The sequence below is a fragment of the Pseudoliparis swirei genome, chromosome 18 (assembly GCF_029220125.1).
Source record: "Pseudoliparis swirei isolate HS2019 ecotype Mariana Trench chromosome 18, NWPU_hadal_v1, whole genome shotgun sequence".
In the NCBI taxonomy this organism is placed as follows: Eukaryota; Metazoa; Chordata; class Actinopteri; order Perciformes; family Liparidae; genus Pseudoliparis; species Pseudoliparis swirei.
This window is the reverse complement of record NC_079405.1, coordinates 10966658-10989142: the sequence shown is the minus strand read 5'-3', so window position 1 is coordinate 10989142 and position 22485 is coordinate 10966658. Positions and strand designations below refer to the sequence as shown.

At 40.8% G+C, this 22485-nt stretch overlaps 1 protein-coding gene and 1 long non-coding RNA gene across 2 annotated transcripts; one reads left to right on the top strand and one right to left on the bottom strand.

The window, feature by feature from the left end:
• The first annotated feature begins 2482 nt into the window (after positions 1-2482).
• On the top strand, positions 2483-6219 carry LOC130208521 (uncharacterized). Its single transcript, XR_008834437.1, has 2 exons — positions 2483-2545; positions 5544-6219. It is a non-coding gene; the product is annotated as an uncharacterized LOC130208521 (long non-coding RNA).
• Positions 6220-12471: 6252 nt separating this feature from the next.
• On the bottom strand, positions 12472-18043 carry alas1 (aminolevulinate, delta-, synthase 1). The gene is made up of 11 exons (XM_056437197.1): positions 17889-18043; positions 16452-16688; positions 16080-16259; positions 15826-15969; positions 15391-15610; positions 14696-14880; positions 14408-14587; positions 14056-14220; positions 13259-13527; positions 12982-13144; positions 12472-12795 (listed from the first exon to the last, which is right to left on the bottom strand). Exons 2-11 carry the CDS (start codon positions 16657-16659, stop codon positions 12635-12637), a joined length of 1875 nt encoding a protein of 624 aa, XP_056293172.1. The 5' UTR covers positions 16660-16688; positions 17889-18043; the 3' UTR covers positions 12472-12634.
• Between the last annotated feature and the right edge of the window lie 4442 nt (positions 18044-22485).

Below are 22485 nucleotides of genomic sequence, written 5' to 3'. Positions count from 1 at the left end.
TTGTCACAATGGATCTGAGTTCACATAGACCCACACAACTGCCCCTCTTAGGCACACACACACACACACACACACTTACTGTAAATATTGTGTTGTTTTTTATTGTAAATAGTGTGTACTTGTTGCCCTTGCACATTCCTGCTGAGCATTGCCACTTTCATTTCACTGCACACCCTGTGTGTGTATGTGACAAATAAAACATCTTGAATCTTGAATCTTGAGTTGGAAACATTCCAGTGTCAGGCTAGACTGCCATCACAATAATGATGAACTCGACCTGGTGTATTGTACACAACTGAAACAACTATATCGCTCATGAATGAGGAAATGTGAATAACTCAGAGAGCCACTGAACAGCGTATGACGGCGTCCACATAACTGATCCATTGTGTTGCTGTCAGTTACTTGATGGTTTGGCCCGGTGGTTGTCAAATACAATAGAGATGGGACTTTTTGGAAATATTCATATCGGTACATGTTCTAATCAGACACACATAGTTGTATTTGCTCAATGCATGTGACCTTTGACTATGTTTTTGTGGTCTTTTGTGGTTGCAGCGTCAAACGCAAAACTGTTGCTTACCAACGTACTTTTATTTTTTAAGTGTGTTTATAAAGGCGTTATTCATTTATGTGCAATTATGCTCGAGTGAGGAAAATTATTGGGTGTGAGGAACATTCTCAAACATAATAAGGTTGTGGTTGCAGCCAACAGTGTCACGGAAGAGCAGCAGAAATCATCCTTCTTCTTTTTCTCCGTATGCACTTCTGTTTTCAGCCGCCTTGACTTTGACTGTCAGGTGATATTGTCATCTTTTTAACATATCAGAAAACATGACAAGTTTAAAGAAGTGAGCCTGAAGCATTCAATTCCACTTGTATTTATTTTAATTAGTAATGTCCTCATGCACGTCTTTGGACTGGCTTTTGAATTAAGTTAGAAAATAAAATTACGCCAATGAAGGCTTACATATTTCTGGTTGTTTAAACAGGACAAAATCCAAAGTAAATGTAAAACTAGGTGTAGGCTTTGATGCTACGTGTATTTATTTTTATAACAGCTATTCAAGGTCATTGGTACATTTACATTATACTGTAAATGTTGTGAATAATTCAATCTATAAAATTCAAATCAACTTGCAAAATATGAGTTATGGCTCTGGTCTTATTCCAAGAGGTTGCACTGTGCTCTTCCTGCTGCAGCGAGGGGAAATGCATTCATGATTACTTCTATTGTGAAGGCGAAAACATGTGGACTTTCCTGCCGACATCCTTGTTTTTGGTGCATGACCATGTGACAGTACGCTGTGAAATGAAACACCAACCAAGATAACTATTAGGAAATTACAGTAAGTGATTGAAACTAAGAAGATGTAAATCACTATTGAAAATAGAAGTGAATAAAGCAAAAAAATAAAAACGCTCTTCAATGCCACTCGGTTACCAGGGGAAAGGTTCAGGGTTTTACGATAAAGAGGATCCGTTTCCCTGCATGACGTGGAAAGAAGTTGGCAGTGTGGAGAAACACGCCCAGTTCTGATAAAAGTAATGACTGCAATGCGTGAAGACTTCTCACCCAGATTGTTCACACAGATCATTTATCAAGTTTCCCTCTGCTTCACCATGAGGAGGACGAGCAGATTTTTACCTTGATTGTGAAATAAAATGATTGCTACCCTGGGCTATTATAGTGTTCTGGTGCGTGTACAGATGTGTTTATTGAAAGTTATCTATCACTGGCTCACTCATTACAAATAAAGAAAAAAAGAATGGCGTGTTGCTGCAGAGAGGAAAGGAAGTGACCCTGTGGATGTTTTCCTTTTATCAGGTCTGGGTCTCACGCACATGCAGCTATACTGTAAACACAAGCACGCTCTTTCTCTCTCTCACTGAAAACATCGAATCTCTACAGAAACACATAAATATCTCCAGCTGAAAAAGTCAGCTGCTCTTACCAGTTTTCTGTATCGTGGGATACAGGCTTCGACTTTAAAAATGACCCATCTATACGGGTTTAACCCTTGTGTTGCCTTAGGGTCATTTTGACCCGAATCAATTTTACACCCTCCCCCCGCCTTAGGATTAATTTGACCCCATTCAATGTTTAATGTCGGTGTTCTTTCGGTAGTCAACAAACAAACATAAAGTGCCTCACACTTAAACTTGGAAAACAATATTAATTCTAATAATTTTCTGGAGGTTTTAATTGCTGGCGTCAAATTGAACCCAAAGGGTAAAATATGTTAGTAAATATAAAGGTAACAGGAGGGTGAAACATTGAATCGGGTCAAAATGACCCAAAGGCGGGGGGAGGGTGTAATATTGATTGGGGTCAAAATGACCCTAAGGCAACACAAGGGTACTAGTTACATGTTTCTTTTCCTGGAACTTTTTTATAGATTTTGAAGTTGGAATATTTTTTAGTTCTATTATCTTTTGTTCGACGATGAGATGAGAAAGAAAGTGAACAGGGAAGTGTGTTCGGGTCTAAGTGGTGTAAAGTTCCTGGTGAGAGCCGCTGTTATGGACAGAGTCATCTACCACGGTATGTTACCTTTACACATCCTTGTTCCTGGTGTTGCTTCAGACGGGTAAAGTCTGGTTTTAGGGCGAATGTTGCAACAGAGATTACGTGTTCCAACAAATAGGGGAGATACTGATAATCTTTGCAAAAATACTTATTCGCTATCACTGTTGTCATGAGAATAAAAAACGGATTCATTAACATGTATATTCTTGACTTATGAGGACCACTTTTATACTTAAAATATCATTAAAAAAGTGCTTTCCCTTTCACTGTTGATACAGTTCTGATCCGTAACCTTGTAGGTGTCCCTCAACAAGGTCGCAGGGACACGAGAGGCCTCAGGGGAATGTCCAGCTTGAGTTTGTGTCCATGAGAATGCTGCAAGGCCAATGTGAGCCACCACTTCAAAGTCCTCATGCGCTGATGGAAATATTCAGCTCCAATGGGTCTAGGATCTGTGAATACTTCCATAATCTTTTCCAAGAATTCCTCCTCAGTATAGGAGTCTTTCGTGTAGAGCTGGTCAGCTAAACATGAAAACAATTTTAATTGGTTGACATGCGAGCATAAAAATCCACATATACAGAGATTTAAAATTTCCAACTGCAAATGCATGATGCTTTGAATTAAGCTGTTGGTATAGAGAACATAGGAATGTATATATCATTTCAACCACATTACAAAGTTCTTTCCAGGATACTTCCCCGTAAATAGTTAATTGTGGATCTTTTAAATAAAACATTATAGAATATGACCCCAAATATAACAGTGTTGTATTTATACTGCTTCGTAATGTGGATTGCTCTCAAAACAAAGAACACACAGTATAATTGTCCTTTATTCATTCAATCCGGTCAGAGGGGGGGATTGTTTTGGAGGCCCCACAGTTTCATTCCTGTATGATTTCATGATCCAGAAAGCCAAAGAGGAAACTTCTAAAGCCATAAAGAAAACTCACATTAAACAATCACAAGTTGTGAATGTCGTTCCCTGAACGTTGCATCAAATAATGAAAACCAGTCGTTACTCAGTAATACTGCAATTCCTGAAAAAAGGAACAGGTTGTGTTATACCAAACTGGATTAAAGATTAAAGATTAAAACAGTAGTTTAGTTGGCACTATAGATTAGTTGCTCAACACTTTGTTATCAAGCAATGAACCACATAACCATGACTTGCATTTTCTGCAGTCAAAAAAAGAACACAATATTTATATCTGCATACATTTTGGAGGTTTTCTCTCTACTTTGAGGAGTGAAACTGCCCGCTGCACAATAAATCAATTATCTAGAAACACAAAAAAGGCACTCGACTTAAATCAAACTCGTGACACTTGTTTTTTAGACTACTTCCACAGATACAGGAAGTCTTTATTATGGTTCCCTGGGAATTCAACAGACGTGTCTCTTATCCACCATAACTTGGGGGCGGCTGTAGCTCAGTGGGGTAAGAGGGCCGTCCTGCAACCCCAAGGTTGTCGGTTCGATCCCGGCTCTCCCCATTAGTTGCAAGTCGAAGTGTCCTTGAGCAAGGCACTGAACCCCCAGTTGCTTCCCGGGCGCATCACTGCAGCCCACTGCTCCTTAATAACTAAGGATGGGTTAAATGCAGAGAACTAATTTCCCCTTGGGGATTAATAAAGTATATATCTTATTTTATCTTATCTTATAACTGAAGGAATCGTGTAATAGCCAGTGCAATAATCGCTTGTCCTTGGTGGTCAATACATGTACACAGGGAGGAGTCACCTAGTGATGCAGTGTGACTCAAAGCCTCCCTTTGTAATCTGTAATAATCAAAGCAGTCAATGTGAATTTGTTAAAGTTACTGCGTTTACTTCCTCCTCGCGATTCATCTTATTGGTGATTTGGTAAACCCTGATAATCTCATAATGGGCTTATTCAGTAGATATGTAAATAATAATGAGAATCTCTCATTATAAATGATGTTTGTGTTGGATATTTTATGGTGAGTTATCAATGCATAGGGACATAATGGGCTTCCATAGTCTTTAATGTATTATATTACTGATACCTCTTAAACGGTGCACGTCGCCATCATGAACTCAATCAGTGAGCAATACCGAGTATTTTGAAGTGGAGATAGATTTTTGTTCTGTAATGAAATACAACGTGACAGAATGGACCTCCTCACATTTAAATGCAATATGCAGTTCAATAACTGCAGCAGAGGATTCCCATGAACTCATTGTGTTTGTCCCAGCACAGGCCTGAGATAGCTTTAAGGTATCTTCCTATCCGTATGATTGAACGCAATTCATGCCGACCCAAGCACCTTTTAGATGAGCCAAAACAGTGAACCAGTCACATGGTCACATTCCTTGAGGCTCCAAGGACCTGCAGTTTTCTGGACCCTGATGGCAGCTGCAAGATAATGAGCTCAGTGTCAAAGACAAACCAAAAAATGATAACGACAATTCAAACAACTATTTATATAAATCCTCTGACTGCTGTATAAAAACTGCAGCGACAGACCTTTTAACAATGTCTCAGAAGTCTTTCTTTGAATCACGGACAGCAGAAACGTCTCGGCTGGTGCATCCATTTGTCTTTTTGAGTTGACTTTGTAGGAGAAGTTCTGCTTCTCCGAACAACGGGTCCATCTTTAAACTCGGTAGAGCAAAGGACGCTGAACGCAATAAAGCAAACCTCTATCTATTCTAATTCTCCACAAGCCAGTGGAACACAGAGGAATGAAATGATCATGTCTCATTTCAAACAAAAAAGTAATGTCGATGGATGAGACTGCAATCCTAATAAGGGATGTATTGTTTTCAAAACCCAGCTGCCCAGCTGCCCTTAAATCACAGAGGAATGTTTAAGGAATTTAATAATTTCAATCAGCCATACAGAAATGTGATGACAACGTTACAGTCACAGATTTCACGAGAACAAACCATTATTGTGTTTATGTGTTTATGTGTGTGTGTGTGTGTGTGTGTGTGTTATACAAACACATCTACTGACTGTTTCCTGCTCCGGGTGTTTTGCTGCAGGCTATACAGCATATTAATGGCAACCGCAGGAACTTGTCTACATACCTGAAATAAGGTCAGTGTTACTACAAGTTTAAGAGATTTTAAATCTACAATATAAAATATATATTTGAAGCTTTCTACGTGTCTTACAAAAAGGGCTACTAACAAATGGCTAAATGAGACTAGACAACGTCTGCCTCCACAGCCTCGTTGTGTACTTGGTTTACAGCCTTCAAAGAGGAAATTGCTGTTGATTTCTAAAGATTACCTGAATAAAACATGTAAGTATCATAAACTTGTGTTTGTCGCCAATGTTTATTTTCTGCAATAATCCCAAATCCAATGTAAAAAGTCCCATTGGCTTTTTTTGTGAGGAAACCAGTGCGACGCAAACTCCCAAGGGTTGGAAAAAGTAAGTCTTCCCTTTCGGGCAGAAACCATTTGTTCATGTCATAGCAGTGTAAACACATGTGTAATTTATACACGTTGAGTGTGTTACAGCCGTTCCAGTGAGCCAGGAAGAGCCCCGGCCCCCTAAATGCAACAGAGCCGTCACTAACGTGTGTTCACGCTGCAGTGACGGGTACAAGTGGCTGCGGTGAAAAGGGCTCATTGGCAGCTCAGAATATTTGTTGTGCTTTTTAATCAAAGCAATATAAACAGAGTTGATCATATATTAAACCTCACAGCCAAACCTTTGTGCACGACTTTTTTTTATTCATAAATGTATTGTATTCTAGCCGTTTAAAATGTGTTGGAAATATTCGATTGGGCTCATCTAACCATCGCTATGTGGTCAACATTTTATTTAATTCTTCGTTAATATACAAGGAAGCCATATACATAATATGGGAGTAATACGGGAGTAGAGACATTCCTATTGAATCAGCAGGATGATCAGAGTGATGGCCATTCTTATGTGTAGAGTTGCCCTTGTGATCTTTGCAGCAAGCTAACTTCCGTATAAACTAAACCAACGAGTCCTCAGTGTGGTTCGGCTTCTCAGAAACAACTCAAACAGGGAGTGGAGATCTTCCTCACACAGTCTCACAAAAGCACAAACATTTAGGAACCATCCAACCAAAACAGTGACAGAGGCACTGTAACATTGCAGATCAATTAAACTAATTACCATTAATCAACAGCAATGTTCCCAAATGACAAATGTGCTTTATGAAATTAGGCTGTGAAAAGATGATGATCAACTCCTGTGTGTGGACATTACAAGGTTTATGTCCACACACAAAAGACAAATTACAGGTAAAAACTGAATACATTTGGGTAGAAACATAACGGATACAAGTGCGTCCATACAGGTGACGAGGGGTCACTGAATGGTTTCATGTCAAAACAAAATAGAAAATACAGCTCAAGCCAACTCAACACTTCAGGAAGATTTTAGACAAACATGTGAGACAGCTCCACATTCTTATCTTGAAGAATGGAGGTCATCCGTTAGTAGAGTTGAGAGACGCTACAAAAAAGCCCTGAAGCTGATCTGGTAGGTCAAAGTGACACGATACTATGTTTTGTTTTTTCTTTCACTTGGCACCCATTTGGGATATATAAGGCAAAATGAAACTCTAAACACAACTGTAATATGTATGTATATTGATACATTATGTTTATTTAACATTGTATATACTGTTATGTACATTTAATATGTTGGCATGCTTTAAGACTTTACACAACATTTAACTTATTATAAATAAACAAGCTGTTCCTTTTAGGAATTTACCAAAACTCACTGTTTCATTAAAACTTCAAACAACTTCTCTCCACCCCATATTTCAGAGATTAAATATAAATGATATATGTGTAGTTAATTAAGAAATAGATTTCTCCTCTAATAGTGAATCCCCCTCAATGTGTGTGTGTGATGACCTTGTTTATGGATCAAATTAAATGAGGAGCCAAGTCAAAAGGGGAAGCAGTAGCTACATCAGTTCTGTGAAACAGCTGCACGTATTTCTCACTTCCATTTTCAGAGCACTTCTGCCTCTTATGACATAACCGTGGCTTTTACAACACCTGAACTGTCAAATGAATGAACTGTCAACGCAAGATTGTGACAAGAGCAAAGTTGACTCACATGTATCCTCATTAAAAGAGCTGGCTGGAGTTTGATGGGTGCTGACCAGAAAATCACTAAATGTATTAATGATGTCAACACTGACAAATAAGCGTGTACAGCCTATTATGATGAAGAGCAGCAGAAGTAACTTGAAGCCTTCAGCCCCAGGCGCCCTCAGCACTCACATGTATCCGTCAATACAGTGGATTAAGAGAGGAAAGATAAGAGACTGATCCAAATGGTTTCCTAAGACGTGTGTGTGTGTGTGTGTGTGTGTGTGAGGCTGACAAGGTGTTTTCATCTCCGCTCTGCAAACACAACGAACATGAACCATCCATGACGGGCTCCGAGGCGTATGTGGATCCTGCGGATGTGTGTGTGTATGCTTTTGAAGCGATTTGACTTGTATTTTGTGAATCTGGATCACCTCGAGTTTCACAGCAACACTTATGTCATCTCCGTCTGAATTTACAGGGTTCCACGTGTACGGTGGGATTGGTCTCCCAGACACTCGGACCTCAGATCTTTTACAAATCATTCTTATGTCTCAGGATTTGGAGAAAAGATGTGTTGATGCATTCATCTTACGTAGACTTGACGACTGTAACAGCGTCTTTACATGTCTCCCGAAAAATATGGACCGCAAAGCTGCAGCTGATTCAAAACGCTGCCGCTCGAGTCCTCACGAAGACCAAAGCAAGTGCGTCACAAATCGTCAGTTCTGAGGTCTTTACACCGACTTCCTGTTTGTCAAACTTGAATGGTTTAGGCCCAAAATACATTTCTGATCCGATGCTACATTATGAATCATCCAGACCACTCAGGCTGCCGGGGACTCTTCTGCTTCCTTTCCCCAGAATCAAATCCCGGAGGAACAGCGTTCAGTGTTTATCATACATCTGGAAGAAACTCCCAGAATACTGCAGCTGTGACTCTAAAGATTAAGGCTGATGACTTTTGTGTGACGCTGCTTGTAAAAATATTAAGTATTTTTTCCACTGCATAAGAACTATTATTATTTGTGTTAATCCATTATAGCTTTTGTACATTTTCTAATCTGTTGGCTCTTTAATGATTGTTTTAAATTGTACGTGAATGTCCTTTTGTGGTGTCTTACTTTTTGCAAATGGTCTCCATATTTCTTATTTTTTAAGTAAGTGAATTGTACTCCTTAATACATACCCGCAAACTCATAATCATTGTATTATATACAATATGGTTAAAGTCATTGATGAGCCTTTTTCTTGCAGTCTGCTCTGCCTCTCCTGGTTGTCGCGATACCAAAATGATAACTTTGATACGATACCTGCCATAAATATCATGATATACCCGATACCAGAATTAAATTAAATATCATAAATACGATATAATAGCACAAATACAATACTGGTATATTTATCTAGAAAAGTAATAAATAAAACATCTGTATGGTTGCCTTTTTTACCACTTTTTGAACACTTAACAAATGGCATTAATATTAGCCTACAGCAAGATATTAATAAAAACTACATGGTGCCATAATAGCATTAATTATAAACGGCTATACATGCCTTTTGTCCGTATCCGACCAGATGACTACTTAGTTCCTGCCATAAGAAGCCTTCTGAATAATAATAATAATAATAATGATAGCCTTAAGATAGCCCCGCCCCCTTGCAGTCAATGCGTGCAGACAGCGTGACCGGGAGCGGAGCAGCGCGTGCGCTCTGATCGCACGCTATTTTTAATGAAGTATCGATAATAAAAATATGCAAAATCGAATCGTTTTTGACGGACGGGTACCTTTTTAGTATCGATACACCGTGCAACAAGACAGCAACTAACCCCCGAATGAAGACGCTGTAGACATCTGATTGGCCAAGACTCGACACGTCACACCAAATATCTTTTATTGCGAAGATCACCACATCACATTTTCTCCATGTCTCACTTCTTCGGATCTACACGTGGATGACTTATTTTGATTTCAAAACGGCACATTTCAACAAGTTTGCAGGTATGTTAAAATAGCTACAAATGGCAACAAGTTTGTTCCAGATGTTTATTGGTCCCAAGCGGGAACACTTTCAATGTCTACATTTATCACAAGCACAAGTCAGCCACTGGAGCAGAAATAATGAGGATTCTAAGAGCACCATCAGTACAACACAAAGATTCAGTGTTTTAATTAGCGGAGCAGACACATTGTTTTGACAGTTGATCGTTGTTGTGAGCGGCAGAAGAAAGGGATTAAATGTTAAGACGTCAGCTCACCCAAATTACCCAACGAACACAATCTGTTCTGTTATATCATTCAGCCAGTGGCGTTTCTACATCTGGATCAGGTGGGGCACTGACCCACCTGATCCAGATGACGCTGTTGTGCAGAAAGCTCAATACATTCTTACTTCTCGGCAAAATATATATATATTTTTTTTTAAATGCAAAGTAGCGTGAATATATGTATGAATAAACTTGACTCACAAGCATTGTAGTATTGTTTTGGAGTAATTTGATTTGTGTGTTTGTCTGTCTGTGTGCTTGCTCTGTTAAATGCTGCTCTCCGCTGTCCTTCCCTTTCCGGTGGGCCAACAGCCCACGCTGCCCCACCGTGACCATCAAACAAGCAGAAAAAAGAATAAAAAAAAACAAAAAATGTTCAACAAAGCTTTATTTCAAAAACACTGTCCACAAACAACTATCAACAAACAACTATCACACTGTAACAGGGCATGAGAGGCTGAGCAGAAACATTTTTTGTTGGGTTGGGTTGCAAAATAAAGGTTTCTAAAGTACATCCTCACATGGTCAGGGTCCAGAGCAGAATAGCAGAACAAAGTCAGAGGGTCATCACAGACAGACCATGGGGACAGAAAGACAAGACAGACCCCTCTTTAAAAGTATCTCTCTCTTTAAAGTGGTCAAACTCAAAAAGTCATAACTTCTTAAACCCGTCATGTTTGTCATTAACTTCCTGTTTTCAGTCTGTCTTTCTGTTGTTTTTTCGTGTTTTCGATGTCTCCTTTGTGTGCTCTGCTGCTCTGCTCTGCAAGCTCTGCTCTGCTCAGCAGGGTAGCGATCAGGCTGTTAGTAGCAGAGTGCGGCCTGATTCCAAGATTCGTAACTGCGGGCAGATTGTGCTTTCTTTTTGTCTGCAGCTCTTTAGATCCCCCCCCCATCAGTCCAGAGTTGCAACACCAGACAGAAACTGGAACAACCAACAGGGGCTGACAGCTCCGTTAGCAACAGCGTTCTCAAGAGCTTCTCTGCTCTCTGGACTCTGAAGAGTCTCTCTCTGATCTGCCGAACTGATCCAATAACAATAAAACGATGAAAAAAACGTGAAATAATAAACATTTGTCATATTTTGTGTCACAATATTCACGCGTCCAAGATGTCCTCCGAAACGCCGACTGTCGAATGCGATGTTTGCTCCCTGTTTCACACCACACACGCCAGTGTCGAAAATGGGGGGGGGAGGCTTCTCTCCGTGATAATGGTGGCGATTTTATATTTTATTTTTCACAATAACACAAGTGGTTGTTGACAGGTGACCCACACACATTTTAGCACGTCAACACGGTATATTTTTCTATTTAAATGATTTGGCATATAATGTTTTTTGACAGGATGTATTTTTTTTTCTTCTTCTTTTTTTTTTTCATCTCAAAATTTTAAGAGGGGCGGCGCCCTAGCACCCTCTATGGACGCACCGCCACTGGTTACCATGGAAACACCAATGAGCGTGAACCACACAGGCCAAGGTTAACATTGAGCGGTGGGGCACTTTCAGATGTGCCCCATGAAATCTGCCTGGCAACTAGACTGGAATAATGCAAAAACGGTGAGACCTGTACCCCGTGACTAAGAAGAAAATAACATAGTCAGATCAATGTCAGTTACGGGTTAGTTAGCTCTCGCTAGATTTAGACAACTTTGGAAGAGTTTTTAAAGTAATATGAAAAACGTAGATTATTTGTTGAGGGTGCAATTTAGCACATTACCCCTGGAACTAAAACGTTTGGGGCCACACAGACCAGATGACTTGATCCTGCAGCCTGGTGAGAAAGTGAATCGACCTTTGAAGATGGATGGGTTTGAAAGAAAGACATGGCTAACTATGAGCACAACAAAAAGAGCACTGTTCTGCTTTCCATTCCTTCTTTTGGAAATACAACTAATGCAGACTCAGTTTGGACAACTGATGGACATAAAGACCTGAAGCATCTGGCAGAAAGAACGGTGAAACATGAGAGCTGTAAAAGTCATATCAATTGCGCCATGAAATTGGGACTATTGGGACGGGTCAACATCATGGCACAGATAGATAGTGCTGATCAGCGGAACATTTTAGCGCACAACAAGCAGGCGTATTATAGTGCGTACTATGTTGGCACTCTGAGATTCTTTGGAATGAAGAGTGCTTTAAAAATATTTTGCAATATTATTAGTATTATTATAGGCAACATCTTTGTGTCGTGCTGTGAAATGTATTTGAAATAGGATTTCTGCTCCCTGCAGGCACTCAAAATGCAGCCCATAGTATATCTGACTGGTCTATATAGGCCTACTGTTATAATAATCAGCTACCCCTATTTGTGTGACGGTGACATGACGTCATACAAAATTGCCCCACCAGAAATGTCAGGCTAAAATCGCCACAGCATTCACCCATTTTAGATTGCGTATTTATTATGGTTGTCAGCAGCACGACAATCTGAACACACAGCATAATTACTTTCATTTACCTGTCTTGTATACACAAAAAGTGCAAGTAAAATGTAGTCCGAAATTTATATGTGCGGAAGTGCATCTTCTTCTTTTTTTATGCGTTATCTATCAAATCATCGTCTGTATAAATCCACCCCCCCCCCAAAAAGACACAAACACAGGTTTTCTTTCCATCTCATATTTTATTCTGAGCATATAAGAACATCTGAACATATAATATATTAAATCATATGTGTTGAAGGACTTATCAAAGATAATACATTCTATGACAGTGATAAGAGGAATGGCATTGAGTATGTATGTGCCCTCTCTAGCAGCAGTGGTGTTATGCGCAGGCTGAGATGAGGTGGCTGAGGCCGCTGAAGTAAGACTTTTCACGGTCGCTCATCACCTCAAAGTGCAGCGGCTGCTGGCAGAAGGTGCACTCTCCTGAAAAGTGGGGCTTCAGCCCCAGGCCCACCTCCTTCCATGTGTGCACCAGCTTCTCTGTGGAGGGAAAACAAGGAAATGATCAGTACAGAGAGGAAGCTGCAGTCAGTTTGCACATGAAAGTTGAGCATTTTGACCGAAGCCAATTATACATTCACGTACATGAGGGCGAGTGTCATATCCAACCGGGTGAATTTACATTTTAACTTCAACACATTTCACAAGATTACTATATGCTCTTACCAACAAAGAATTTCATCATCTCGGGGGTGTGGTGAGGTGTTGGGGCGATACGCAGGAGCTCCTCTCCCCTGGCAACGGTGGGATAGTTGATGGCCTGGACGTAGATGTTGTGGCGACTCATCATGAGGTCACACACCTCGGTGTTTTTCTCCGCGTTGGACACCTACAAAATAACAAAAAGAGACACACATGGTGATTAGAATGGCGCTGTATCGGAACCGCACGCAGGACTACTTTGTGTGTCGTTTACTTTTTATTATTGAAGTGATTAAATTACCCTGATTGGGATGATGTGGCTGGGGCAGTGCACCACCGGCAGCCCAGAGTCCATCAGCATTTGTCTGAGCAGCTTGACGTTGCGCTGGTGTTTACGTCTCAGAGTGCGGCCCTCCTCCCCTTTAAGGATCTGGATGGAGTTCCTGGCTCCGTGTAAAAGCATCGGCGGCAGAGAGGTGGTGAAGATGAACCCCGCAGCGTAGGAACGCACCGTGTCCACCAGTGCGGCGGTGCTCGCGATGTAGCCGCCCACACAGCCGAACGCCTTGCCTGGGAGAGGACGCGGCACATTGGGGGTTATTCTTTAATCTGGCGTGTTGCTACAGCTCCGGGGACATCATTTAGCATTCTTTAATAAAAAGTCACAACATTAGGCTCAGTGGTCGATGAAACATCCTCTGTGATCTCACAAAGTCGATCACTCTGAATTGGCAGCGGAACAGGGCAGTAGAACAGGGGCTGAAAAGCTCTCCGTGAGAAATAATTGTCCCCTCAGCTTGACGGCGACAAACAGACGCAGGGAGTAATTCAATCAGAGCGCTACAAGAGCCCTCCGTCTCCTAGCAACAACAGAGCTGCTCCGGCTTCTTTATGCCCTCTGGCCTACTTTGTGACACAGATGAGGTCAGCAGAATTGAAAACAGAGATTTAAAAAAATAAAAATAAATAGATACTGGAACATTTGCACACATTTAATGGCTCAACAACATGTTGGCATGACTTCATTAATCTAAATGCTCAGTTGGAACAACATCAGGATTTTTTATTCTCCTTTTTTACAAGAGATTACATGCTGACCTAATGTCCCCGAGATGATGTCCATCTTGTGCATGACGCCATCCCTTTCTCCGATGCCTCCTCCTCTGGCGCCGTACAGGCCCACAGCGTGAACCTCGTCTACGAAGGTGATGGCACCAAACTCGTGGGCCAAGTCGCACATCTCCTCCAGCGGACACACGGCTCCTGTGTTCCAGAGTGAGACGTTGAGCCATGAGCCAGAGGACAGCCACAACAATAGGTCTTTTTAGTCGGACACCACATTATAAACTACATTCACGTTGCGAGCTTTATTGCTTTATTTTTTTAAAGATGTTCTTGTGTAGCTTCAATCAGTTTTAAAATAAAGTTTTAAAATAAATCCCAAACTAACCATCCATGGAATGAACCGTCTCAAAGGCCACGATCTTCGGTTTGTTGGGGTCTCCCTTCTGGAGGACCACTCGGAGATCGGCGACGTCATTGTGGCGGAAAATGAATTTCTTAACGCCGCTGTTCTTGATGCCCATGATCATTGAGGCGTGGTTGCCCGCATCAGAGTAGATCTCACAGCCTAAAATAGTTCAGAAGAGAATGAGAGTTTTCATCACACATTTATTCACGACTAACTTATAAACAGACATAAACGATGGATTTATTGGAAACATTTTGCATTGTGTACCAGGCAGCATCTTGGCAAGGGTGAAGAGGGTGGAGTCATTGGCGACAAAGCAGGAGGTGAAGAGCAGTGCAGCGTCCTTCTTGTGAAGGTCAGCCAGTTCCAGTTCAAGTTCCACATGGAACTTACTGGTCCCAGCGATGTTCCTGGTGCCTCCTGCCCCAGACCCATGCTTTCGTAAAGTATCCCTAAAAACAGAGAAAGACCGACAAAAAAGAAAAGTGTTATCCTGTCCAGAGACTACAATAATTGGAAGGATGTCAATAATTAAGCAGACGGGTAGGTAACACCTTGAAGGGAAGGTAACACCTCGCTCACGTATCCCCTGTGCACCTTACTTCACCTTGCTTCAAGGTGTTACCGCGGCGCAGGGGATACGCAAGCTGGACAAGCTCAAACAAGAAAACAAACGGCCCCACCTCACTGGGGCCCCGTGAGGTTTAAACTCTAGCGTACTAACGCCCACACAAACAATGGGCCGGAACACCCAGGTGTCAGGTTGATTTCACTAACGATGTGGCGTGACTCGGCTTTTGCACGTTGTTTGGCCTCTCAAATTAAAGCGCACACAGGAGATGTAAACAGCCAAGACAAATATTTGTCTCATTCCATGTAAACACATCTAGCCCCAAAAGGACCGAATTATTTGTCCTACACGACACACGTGTACACACTCTCACACACACACACACACTCACATGATGGACTGCACCACCCGCGGGTGTCGACTCATGCCCAGGTAGTCGTTGCTGCACCACACGGACACGTCCCTCTTTTGCTCCAAAGAGCCGGTGAAGTCGTCGGCCATGGGGAACTCGTTGGCCAGACGGTTCACAGTCTTGAACACACGATATGTGTGGTCACTCTTCTTCTCCTCGATCTTCTTCTCGAAAAACTCATCGTATTGGTAGCGGGACACTGCAACAGAACAGGAAGGCAGACGCTTGCTTAATGTGGCTTCTTGCATTGTGGCGGATGAAGCAACAAGATGAAAGTCTTAGCTACACTACATACGGGAGTGACCTCGTATGATCATAATGTCGCAGGACAAAGTCGTAGCGTTACAACTCTGCAGTCCTGTATTGACACTTTTCCACATGGTTCGGTTGCCATAGCACCCAAATTAAACTTACAACTGCCAGGCAAGTTGTCCTGCAGCAAGTGGGAGACGCTTTTCGGTCTCTGTTTCAGGAGAGTCTTCAGCAGATTAGTTTCCTCCCCTCCGCTTCCCTTCATGCTGCTGGCCAGGGACGGCTGCAGCTGGGCAGGGGACATTTCTGCAAAAGGGTCAAGAGAGGACGCAAAGAAAATGGCATCAACATAAGAACAAAAAGACGGGCTAAATCAGTCTCGTCAAAAGCCTAACCCATTTCTTAACAAGTCTTACCTTTGTTGACTGTGCGGACTTCCTGGACATCCTCTTGGAACTCCATGCTGACCTGGCGGACCACACTGCTGTTCTTTTGGCCCATCTCAGCAGCCAGAAAAGGGCATTTGGAGGCCACCGCCTGACCTGAGGTCGGCACAGGGTGGAAGCGCAGCTTGGGCTCCGCTTCTTGTTTAGGGCCTGCAGGTGGACAAAAGAGGTTTTAAACTTTAGTTAGATCCTTATTAAGAACCTTTAAACAATGCCATAAAATGCAATGATTCAGTCACTCATCGCATCAACTTGGATAGTTAGTAGTAGGTAATAATATAATGCAACTACCACATTAATTATGCTAAACATCTGGATCTACTCCTCCTTTGCTCCCCTCACCTTCAACCGACATGAGGTCCTCAGTCTTCTGGCGGGAGGAGGAGGAGGAGCAGAGGGCCCGAGCCATTGACGGGGCCATAGGTTTAGCGGCCAGCTCCATCATGAGGGGGCATCGCTGGGCGTACACCACCATAAACTTTTTGGACTGCTGGAAGAAGGCCTGAGGCACACGAGCCAGGAAAGGACAGCGACGCATGATCACATCCATGTCAGCAGTGGTGACTCTTGTCCAGGGATCTAAAGGAGACAGTAGACAGTACATGTAATGAAAAGTAGAAACTCCAGTTTAGATACTCCTCTGTGCGGTAACAACCGGTTTAGAAAGGTGTTTGCTTGAAGGCAAAGTACACAAAACACAATGGATTATTTCCCCTTATTTACCTGAAATGCAATCAACCCACAGTTTTGGTATAATTTACTAAAATCTACTCAATAATATGAACACATTTAAGTTAACTGGCTCTTCTCTCTGTGCAAGGAAGACCGCTGTAGTACTTTAGTGAAATATAGTTATGAAAGTATTCACAACATGATTTTTAGAGCTGTCATTTTATTGCCATCTGGGTTTTGAACTCTTTTTCTTTTGGACCGCAGAGCAAATGTCTCTGGAGTCAAATGTTTTCAGACAAAAAATAATCGAAAAGGAAAGATTTTAGGAAAACAGAGAAGGACTAATACACGTTCAGTGTCACTGCAACAAGTGTCTCATCATACCATTCCAACATGTACAAATAAAAAGTCCCATTACGTAAAAAAGGGAAAGGTCCTACGTATATGCCTGTGTCATAACCCTCTCTACATTCCTCAAAGAGTAATCACTCCCATACTTTTTCCGTCCACTTGAAGTTCGAGGAAAAGAGATACGAGCGAGTAAAACCGCGCAAGTGCGACCGATTTAACCACTAAAAAGCAATACATTGCCCAAAATAGCTCGTGTAGATGATGAGAATACTTTTGATTTATTTCCGTGTGTTGACTTGTGTTAGCAGAGTCTTCACACTCCAGCCAGCATTTGTAACTTGATTCCCGGTGTCCTCCTTTGCACACTATACCGGTCAGATACACACACTGGCAAGGACACTACTTGCTATCATCGCGTGATGGCCAGATGTACAGACACTGCATGGTTTCCGGGTGCTCGCGAGCCCTTTGACGGAGTCTTACGCGCTGACTCGCAAAGCGTTTCATGTTGCACGTTACGACACATAAAGAGAGCAAGAGTCACGACTCGTCTGTCTCTCACGTTACAATACAAGTATACGGTTGCGGTTATAGCGTTTTTATACACAAGTATTCAATGTAAGAGGGACTAAGTGTCAACACCAGCCGCTCGTGACCCTCTCGGGTTGACCGAGAGCAACGTTAGCTAAGCGCCTAACATTAGCTAAGAGGTTACATCGAGAAGTCAAGATAATAAGATGCGAATAAGAAACTTACCTCGTGCAAACTTCACGCTTTAATGACGTTAGCCTCTTCAACAGTCGCGCAGTGGACAGGGTGACAGCAGCGGAGCGGATCTGGTGTTAGACTCGGACTCAAACGCCTGGTTTTAGGAGCTGGTGCAGAGAAAGCAGCTTCGTTATCCTGCACTGAGGACGAACGAAGAGGACGCGCCTGTGCAAGCGCTTATAAGAGCTTACGCTATGGCGGATACCACGCGGCAGTCTCGCGAGATCTCGTTGGTGGACGTCAAAAGGTCATTTATGTCGATCAGCTGTGTGACTCATGCATGTGATCAAACTGTCACTTCGCAGGGTAATTTACGTGGTATTTATTTCTGTATATATTTTAAGTTATATGTATACTTGGTATGTTTGGTTTATTTCACTAAACACATAAATAATGAGAGTTTATGAATATAACTGTCATTTCCCAATTACTGCTGATTCAACTTTATGTCAACAGTGCCATCTCAAACTGCTCCTTCAAGTGCATGCCTTGTTTTTTAAATTACTTAAATGCCATCAATTCTAACTTCAGCTCAAGACTTACATGGACTAGTTGATGTGGCGGCATTGAGCGATGTTCTGTGCACACGTGACCCCTGGTGGTGATAAAGAGACATTGCTGGTTCTTTAACATGGACTGCAGGCTATATATTTAAAGTATACAATTGTGTAAGTGTGATGACCTGCTATGTTTGCTGGTGTGAGTTTGGCAAACAATAGAGGAACTAAACGGGAAGTTTACACCTATTGCGTCTTAAACATTTAAACAATAGGACAATAACTGAAGTTAAACTCAAACAGTATGCACCCAGTTGCCAATTTAAATAAATAAAATATACACTTTTATTAATCCCCAAGGGGAAATTAGTTCTCTGCATTTAACCCATCCTTAGTTATTAAGGAGCAGTGGGCTGCGGTGAAGAGCCCGGGAAGCAACTGGGGGTTTAGTGCCTTGCTCAAGGACACTTCGACTTGCAGCTAATGGGGAGAGCGGGGATCGAACCCACTACCTTGCGGTTGCAGGACGGCCCTCTTACCCCACTGAGCTATGTAACATTACACCTACCAGTTATTGCAATAACTCCTACCTTTCAGTTTTTGTTACATTTGTTCTATATTTATATTTTCACCCTGGCTTATGGCCTCCCCTTGTAGATGAAGTTGGCGGGGACCAAATAAAACATAAATATGAACAAAGAAAGACAATACCAATTGACCAATTTGAACCTCACACCAGTAAAAAGAGTGTCTCCAAATTGTCTTTTGAATTAAAAAAGCAAATAACTTTGGCAACTTCATCTATTAAATGTATTTCGGTGGTATCTTCGTCTTAGCTTCACAACAAATGCAATCACGGTGAATTGCTGCCCCCTGGAGATCCATTAAGGATTTGGCACTGGTGGTTGTAAAGTTTTACTAGCTGGACTTCCTGTTTTTAAATGTGACATCCATAAGGAAGGTTATAGACTTGAGAACAGGTTGCTAATTTAAAAAAAAATCAAATAGAGATACAAAAACAGATCAATTCAACACAATATAATACAGAACAACTACATGCAGGGTTGATTGTATTTACTTTCTTTTTTTGCCTTTTGGAGACACAACAAATGTATATAACAATATATCAAATAGTCAACATTATCAACACTTTGATCAGCAACAAAAATGCAATTTACACAATTTCTAATCAAATGACATGATACATATGAACATACTAATGACAGAAGGTATTGTGCTCCATAATGAATATGTTGTACTTTTGATCCTTTGCTGATAAGACTTTCATACTTTCAACTCAAGTAACATTTTTAATTCAAGGTTTTTACTTTCTGAATGCTCCTTGCTTTTGATCTCTCAACCACAGATGCAGCAGACCGCCCTGTCTTGCTTTCATCAGCCAGATGCACATCCGGTCTATCTGCAGAACACGTCAGAGGACACAACTCCAACCACAAAAGGCAAAATAGATAGGGTGGGCGAGTCTTGTATGGATCCCACATGAAAAAAATAAGATGTTAGTCTTGTTACTTCCTAAATGTTGTTGGGCAGTTTGACTGCTCTTGACTGAATTGCCATTTTGTTTTCACTTTTAAGTAAAAAAAATACTTTTCGTACAGTAATTTTTGGACTGGTGGTCAGATTAAAACCAGAGGTTTAAAGAGATGCCACCTGCCTTCGCCTGGTAACCACCAGCAGGTGCTCCAGTGACACAAGGCATTATAAGGGAATCTTGAAGTTCCCCCTTGAGACCCAAGTTAAATGATAATTTGGATTTGATAGAGACTAAAGATGAATCTATTATAAAAACAGTCTTTATTTGAAGGGAATGTGGGAATATGCATTTCTAAAGTACACATGTTTACAACATTATAAGTGCCCTATGGTGGGTCCAAGAACTGTCTTGAAGAAAAAGAAAACATTATTTCTGCTGATACTGCAATTGTAGATATTGCTCCACATTGACAAACTACAACATTAACATTATCTTACATTAATAAAAAAATGAATAATCAGATATTCTATAATAATAGTACTCTTTGAAAGGACCCATTAGGATGATAAGAAGGGTGTCGGTGCAATGATTTTAATACATTAAATTGTGCAATATCATTAAAAAGTGCATATCTAGAGGGACCATTTGTGCCAATAAAACAAACAAATTGTGTCCATTACTCCCAACCACGTCAGGTGGTAAACTCTGATATGATTGTGTCACACAGCAACAAGTTAATGGAGCTGACTTACTGAAAGTCAGCTTCAGACTGGTATGATTACATAACTGCATGTATTAGGACTATGCCTCAATACTGTTCATTCTTTTGAGAAATTAAGATACTGAAATGTCGGATATACTGTTTAGTGCTAATGCAATTTGAATAATATCACCATCTGTTAGATTGTGTACGGTATTAACAATAAATAGCATTGAAATTCCCCCACTTAGGGGAATTATCTTCTCTTTATCCGACATCTGAACATGATTCAGATTGAAATGTGTTTCTGTTTTTCACTATAAAACAGGTCTGAAGTATTTAGGTTAAAATGTTTCACAATACAAATAGATCCAAAGACGGTAGCATATGCAAACCTGCGTTACGATTAATAGGGTCCTTGGGAAATATTCTCCTCTGTAAGGGGTTCCATGGGTTTTCCAAAGTGTTTGAAACCCCTACTGGAGTACATGTAGCAAAACAATCCACACACCCTGTCCTATGCCAAGTCCCTTATCATTCAGCTTTCATCCATTCAATATGCTGTCTTTAAAAGCTCATCTTAACCTGTTAAATGGTCTACGTGTTTTCATTTCCTCACAATAGATACTCCACAAACTAAGATAACTCCTTTGATTGCAATACAATGATGTTTTCAGTCCTAAAAAAAGTAAAATATGTATCATTGACTATATATTAGAAAAAAAAATCTAAAGGTTTGAACATTATAAAGCATTTTGCCAATAAAGTAGCCTAAAATAAATGAAGTAGGTAAATAGAGTCAATATCATCTGAGAGGAATTTGTTTGTTAGAGGGATACAACCATGGCCCTGTAACATACACTACCGTTCAAAAGTTTGGGATCACTTAGAAATGTCTTTATTTTTCAAAGAAAAGCACCTTTTTTTCAATAAAGATAACATTAATCAAAAATACACACTATACATTGTTAATGTGGTAAATGACTATTCTAGGTGGAAATGTCTGGTTTCTCATTAAATATCTCCATCGATGTATAGAGGCCCATTTCCATCAACTATCACTCCAGTGTTCTAATGGTACATTGTGTTTGCTAATCGCCTTAGAAGACTAATATCTGATTAGAAAACCCTTGTGCAATTATGTTAGCACAGCTGAAAACAGTTATGCTGGTGATATAAGCTATACAACTGGCCTTCCTTTGAGCTTGAAGTTTGAAGAACAAAATTAATACTTCAAATATTAATCATTATTTCTAACCTTGTCAATGTCTTGACTATATTTTCTATTCAATTTTCAATTCATTTGATAAATAAAAGTGAGTTTTCATGGAAGACACAAAATTGTCTGGATGACCCCAAACTTTTGAACGGTAGTATATATATATATATATACACACATACTTTATTCATCCGGGGGGACATTTGGTAGCAGCAGCAAGCATGTTACAAGATATACACTACACAATAGCAGAGCAGGACATATAACATTTTAAAAATGCTAAGGATATACAGTGTATTAAGTGAAAGCGGTGCCAGGGTTATTGATGTTAATTCAATCAGGTGATTTATTATAAAGTCTAATTGCAGTTGGCGGGAATGCCATCCTGCACCTGTCCAAAATTGTCTGGATGACCCCACACTTTTGAACGGTAGTGTAAGTATTGATATGCTCCGATTCATCTTCATCTCTAGCAAGTTTGAGGTATTTTCATTAAACATCTGTCAAGATATTTTTGAAATCCCTTCAGTCAGCCTCAAGAAAAACACATCAGGGAGGTCAGGTTTAATTTATGTGGGTTCCAGCGCATCTAGGGCTGAGTGGGAATGATAGGGCGGATAAGTTGGCAAAGAGGGTTTGAAAGAAATGAAACACAGATATGTAAAGATCAAATG

Coding starts and splice junctions, on each gene's coding strand:
- alas1 (XM_056437197.1), bottom strand. CDS start 16,659: ATGGATGTGATCATGCGTCGCTGTCCTTTCCTGGCTCGTGTGCCTCAG. Junction 14,588..14,695: donor CCTTGCCAAGATGCTGCCTG/GTACACAATGCA, acceptor GAACTATTTTAG/GCTGTGAGATCTACTCTGAT. Junction 12,796..12,981: donor GATGATGAAATTCTTTGTTG/GTAAGAGCATAT, acceptor TTCCCTCCACAG/AGAAGCTGGTGCACACATGG.